The sequence below is a fragment of the Ooceraea biroi genome, chromosome 6 (assembly GCF_003672135.1).
Source record: "Ooceraea biroi isolate clonal line C1 chromosome 6, Obir_v5.4, whole genome shotgun sequence".
Lineage (NCBI taxonomy): Eukaryota > Metazoa > Arthropoda > Insecta > Hymenoptera > Formicidae > Ooceraea > Ooceraea biroi.
In genome coordinates, this window is record NC_039511.1 from 2,946,895 (window position 1) to 2,952,556 (window position 5,662).

Below are 5,662 nucleotides of genomic sequence, written 5' to 3' on the forward strand. Positions count from 1 at the left end.
AATCAACAAAATAATAACGACTACTGCGAGAAAGCGTGACAGCAAGCCGTGCTGCGTCCACCGATCGTTTAAAGACACTTGACAGCACAGAATTATGCGAGAAAATTATCTCTTCCGGGAAGTAAATTGGATCGATGTCTATCGCATCAATCAAGGAAGTCATTTGAGATCGATCAGTTCGCGTTCGATAGATTTCTCGAAGCACCAGAACTTTATTCAATTTCTTCTCTCGCGCAGCGTTTATGGGCCCCATGAGCATTCGAAGGTACGCAACGCCGAATATAGTGGCATAGTCTCGCGAGGAGAAAGTGGTTTTATTCAAGCTCGCGCGATGCTCGTCGCAGTTAAATCTTATTTGTCTTGAATTTATAGGCCGTTGAAAATGTTGCGTAAAACAGTTTTTTCGATGCTATTCCTCGCGGCAAAACAATAGGTATTTTACAATTTTTGCCTTGACTTTCACAATTCACACGTTTCACGTTTCGCGAATAAGCAAACCACCGTCATTAAATAAACGCGATAAAAACTTCAGTCTTTCAGATATCTCCATAAAAGCAATCATGTAAAATTTTCTATTATTCTATCTGTCTCCGTTAAATTTTTAAGCACCACATTTACAAGTACAAATGTTGAACAACCGACTTTAAATTCATAATGCTACTATAATTGATAATTCGTAGCATTATTAATAGAAACAAAATAATAAATACATTATTAATTTAAATAGAATAGTTGATAAAAAAAATACATAGCACACTCGCAGTTAATTTCAAGTAAGAAAGCGTCAACAGTGTATAGTGTATCTCGCGCCTCTCTCTTATGCAAATAGTGGAAGGTTCAACGATTGCCATGTCTTCGGAAGAATGCGTTGCGGGATAATGGCGTGAGATACATCGACGGTGGATCTGTGCCAGGTCGGTCGGTCGGTGCACCTATGCAAGGTGCAACGCTCGTAAACACACACGCGGGACGCGTTCGGGAAATTACTGTTTAGGAGCGTTACAATTATGCAAATTGGACGAGCGGTGCCGTAATCCTCTCGCATTAAACGCTCCATCTTCCGTTTACGGCGTAAGAGAAATTTAGCGCAAAAACCGGCGGCGCGCGACTCCACGTGCCGCACCGCGGCTCGTTATCAGGCCGCAATCAAGCGTCTAAGAAGCGATTTCAGGGTGATCGAGCAATTTCCTGAAGTAGTTAATTTCGTAGAATTGCCTGGCAGCTTTAATACAAATTGCGCAGCACGAATAATAAACTGTTACGATAAAATAATATTTATATTGAAAACAATATTTATGTTCCAATTGTACATGTATGGACTATGCTGTTTGCTGACTGCAAGAATGACAAATGTTATTAATTACAATCGCAGTATTAATAATTAATAGCAATAATATTTCAATAAGAATTCCAATAGCTCGAAAACTTTAATGTATATTTAATTATTTTGTTATTATCTATTATAATTCTGCTAATGTCAGTGTGAGGCAACGAACTATGCAAAATATTTAAAATTATCCTCATTAAAAATTCTGTTGAATTTTCTGTCAGAAGCACGCATACACGTGACGCATGTTTGAAGCTTCTGCTGTCGCGCGTTCTGCTCGCGTTAGACTTTTGATATTTTTAAAATCAGATAGACAGATAGACTAGAAATATCTACAATCGTCCCCCACGTCACCGCACGACACGTGCACGACAATTGTCCCTATTCGCACGCGATCCGCGCGGAATCGTGTGCGAATTCGAAGATTCACGCGATCGTCGCCGGAAGGCGAGCACGGCGGATCTGTTTGTTTCGATTGAACAAATTATTGACAGTACACTCAAAATGCATGAATGTCCCTCGATAACAAATCTCCATGCAAACAGAGCCGACACGTGTTCTTGATATTTTTTCTTCCCGAGTTGCGCCCCGATCTTATATTATTCACGATAGAATTACGCGGGCGCGCAAGCGGGAGAATCACGAATCAGGGTCTCGGATCGCTAATACCGATCAACGTGGACGCAGCCTTTAAAATCTCGTGTCATTCCGGAGGATCGTGAATCCCCATGTGTCAAAACCTGGTGACACCGTGATTGATGGGCGCTAATACTCCGCGCGGATCACTGATTAGCACCCCTATCTTCGCGTCGCTGATCCCTTCGCAAACTGATATTCCGTGTCGCGCTATTAAGCGTGCAAGGTACACTCTGATAGTCTCGTTTGCTGGCCACGGCTTCTTTCGCATTTGTGGCACGATAATGTTTATTTGGTTGATAAACAGGTTGACCGTGACAACCGCCATGATGGTGGCTCTTGAATTTTTTTACTTGTGATTATATTTTAGAATTTTAATATGATACACGTAGAAGGTATTATTCTTTGTTAGGAGTCTTGTATATTGTTACAGATTGAAAGTTCAGAAGGGAACCAAAGTGTGATAAGACGATAAAGCGATCACTGAATGATTAAAAATTTTTTTAATGTAATTTTGTTCGTTAAAATTTTCCTGTGAATATCTTGTTAAAGCGAGCGGTTTCTATAGCGATGTGTTGGACATTATCAGCTGATTAGCGGATGTGACATATGGTCGTCGTTGATTTTATTAGATTATCTGCCATTTACTTTCCGTCGTAGATTGTACGTGGCCGTTAGGTCGTTACAAGACCGCGAAGTTCCACGAGGAAATATTATAAACTGTAAGTAATAAAAATATATATCACTTTATAATAAATGCACGCTTCATAATGTAACAAACTTACTTCTCACGCGTAATATTATTGAAATTGCTTTAAGCTTTCAATGTTACTGACTGATATAAATAATTGTTGCAATATAGTCACATAAACAACAAGCTTTCTTACTTTATATTTGCACATTAGAAATGTAAAGAATCATATATTATTATCGTGACAGACCATCTCGACAGTTAACAAATATGAACTAAAAAATGTAATAGATGATATTTACAAGATTAGAAATAAGTAATGAAAAGCAAAGAATTATATACTCATTCACTGTGCTTATTTCGTACGCCTAGTCACGATTAACCCGTTGTACATTGCAGATAGACGGCTCAGATATTACATAACAAAACAACATAATGCACACTCACATATTACTTAATCAATATTAACATTTATAATAATCCATTCTCTGCATCATTGATGATGAAACAGACACATATTTAACATTCCAATTTTTTTCAGAAAAATATCCGCATTTTTAAACAACAAATTGCGTTAAAAGTTCGTTAGAAAATTGATTGCAAATTCAGGGCCCGCTCGCGAATGATAATCTCAAAGCGGTGTAATCGTCCCAAAAACCTCTAATCTTCTAACAAGGCGGCTACATCGCCATGGCACGCGTCTAATGCATACACGAAGAGTAGAGGGGGAACGCTAGAGGTACCCCTCGATGGTGATTATGGGGTGAACTCGCTCGGTGCCCCATAGAACCTCACGGTGGCCCTGGATTGGTGGAGGGGGCGAAATACCCCCGGGACGGTATATATGTTCTAAGAGCCCCTTGCCACATGCACAGTACCAAATTGTACCCCGCCTAGTCCGCTCGTCGGTGAATTCTTATTTTCTCATTTCTCGTTCGGTCGGCGCCCCATAACTACAAGTTTCCATTAACCGCGTAACATTTCTTTGTATCTTTTGGAAGTGCGGTTTCTACTCTCTTGTGTTGTGTCCATGTGTTTGTGCCATTTTGGGGAATATACTGCTTCTAGTTTGTTCACAAATTTAAAACAGCTGAAAACGGGATATCGGCATGGTACGTGGAATTCCGTTTCGCTAAATTTTCAAGAAATTGTTTTGTGTTTAAATTTACAACTACGTTGACAGTAATTATATTGTGGCCATAATCGCCGTACACGTAGTTAATAATATAAAAGAAATAACGTAAAATTTTGCTTAATTACAGCAAGACACAACGATGTCTTCAGAGTACCAATTTTGCAGCGAGAGGGGCTTCGACGAATTATCAAGCTCCTCCGATTCTGGTTTCGACGTGAGTTTCGAGTCACCGAAACATGAAGTACCAACTGACTCGCTCTTCCCTCCGGCTAAGGAAGAAAAGCGCAAAAAAACGCGGAACACTCGTTGCAAAAGTCCCACGCAGGTATGTATGTGAATGAAAATCCCCTGTTAACAGTAAAACACTTTGTATTGTATTAAGATCATCGTTCTTAAATTAAAATAATTTAACTTCTTATAAAAAAATTACTTTCATTATTTCTATAAAAAGCATTGTTGCATAATGAAAGACTCGATTGAACGAAGGCAAAGTTACATTTATACCGTCAATTCTGATGCCATTCGTCCATTTCGCAAACAGGTGCTGAGGCTGAAGAGGAACCGGCGGATAAAGGCGAACGACCGCGAGCGGCACAGAATGCACACCTTGAACGACGCCCTGGAACGCCTGAGGATGGCCCTACCGACGTATCCGGAAGACGCAAAGCTGACGAAGATCGAGACGCTGCGCTTCGCGCACAACTACATCTGGGCGCTGTCGCAGACTCTGGGCAACTCCGAGAGCGGCGAGATCACGGTGAACGTCGGCAACGTGACGGTCAGCATCGGCGAGAACGGCAACATGATCACCTCGTCGTCCGGAAGTTGCGCGGTGGCGGCCCAGAAGAGGCTCGGGCCACAGCACACCGCAGCGGGTTTTCCGTATCCTCCTCAAGAGCGTTTCATCGCGCCGGACTGGCAGGAATATGATTGCTACAGCGATCAAAGCGTCAGTCCGCCAATGCAGTATCAGCCCTGCTACGATCAGAGGATGTACCAGATCCATCGTCCTCAGCACCAGCTGCCCCCGCCGCCTCATCATCACATCTCTCATCACAACAATATGTACCAGTGTCTTTAGATGTCGACGGAATGTGCGGATTACGCGTTCAACACGTTAATTCTGATAATTGAGATAGTCGACTGCGTGTATTCGTAGACTCAGCTGAGCTCTAGCTAAACTCTGGCTTTTCATCTGTCCATGTTATTAATAATCAGTGCTACGATGCAGGAAGAGGCAGAGAAGTAAGCTGATCCCCTTGTGGCAATTTTATTCTAGAGTTAATCGGAAAAGGAGACCACAGTCGACATCAAGAAAGATGAAGTGTTTTTCTCCGAGAAGCTGATGTGACTGTAAAAAGAAAGAACAGTGTTCTATGATTATCGTTATCTACTTTATAAGAGAGTATTTTATTCGAGTAAAATATTATCGAATCGTTCATGATGCCTGTGTGTGAATGTAAGCCGATTGAAGCGGTACTTTGATCTCGCTTTCGAAACCTCAGTGGATTTTTCCGTGCTAATTTTATATTATAAGTAGCTTGATTTAACGTTTAGTGCAGAAAAGAAATGGTCGGATCTGCTATTGAAGATTTAATTTTATGCAATTAATAATTATGGATATCTTACGTTATGAATAACGTGCTACCTGCGTTCCTTTTGTTCTAGTCATCAATATTCTTTTAGTTGATCTCGGACTCTCGATCTCATTTTTTGTTTAGCATATCTTGAGCTAAACTTAAGTTGATTGAAGAAATATATATATGTATACACTATGTCCGCCAGTGCTCTTACCGTAATTCGGAATTGCCGATTTAGGAAATATATATTGTACATAATTTATACTTTATCAATAAAAACATATTTTACCTAA

At 40.6% G+C, this 5,662-nt stretch overlaps 1 protein-coding gene across 1 annotated transcript; it reads left to right on the forward strand.

Annotated features, from left to right (window-relative positions):
- The first annotated feature begins 2,255 nt into the window (after positions 1–2,255).
- On the forward strand, positions 2,256–5,662 carry LOC105281854 (basic helix-loop-helix neural transcription factor TAP). The gene is made up of 2 exons (XM_011343389.2): positions 2,256–4,114; positions 4,331–5,662. Exons 1-2 carry the CDS (start codon positions 3,929–3,931, stop codon positions 4,868–4,870), a joined length of 726 nt encoding a protein of 241 aa, XP_011341691.1. The 5' UTR covers positions 2,256–3,928; the 3' UTR covers positions 4,871–5,662.

Excerpts from the sequence above, each read along its gene's own strand:
- LOC105281854 (XM_011343389.2), top strand. The coding sequence starts at position 3,929 with ATGTCTTCAGAGTACCAATTTTGCAGCGAGAGGGGCTTCGACGAATTA. Across the intron at positions 4,115-4,330 it reads GTTGCAAAAGTCCCACGCAG|GTGCTGAGGCTGAAGAGGAA; the intron begins GTATGTATGTGA and ends TTTCGCAAACAG.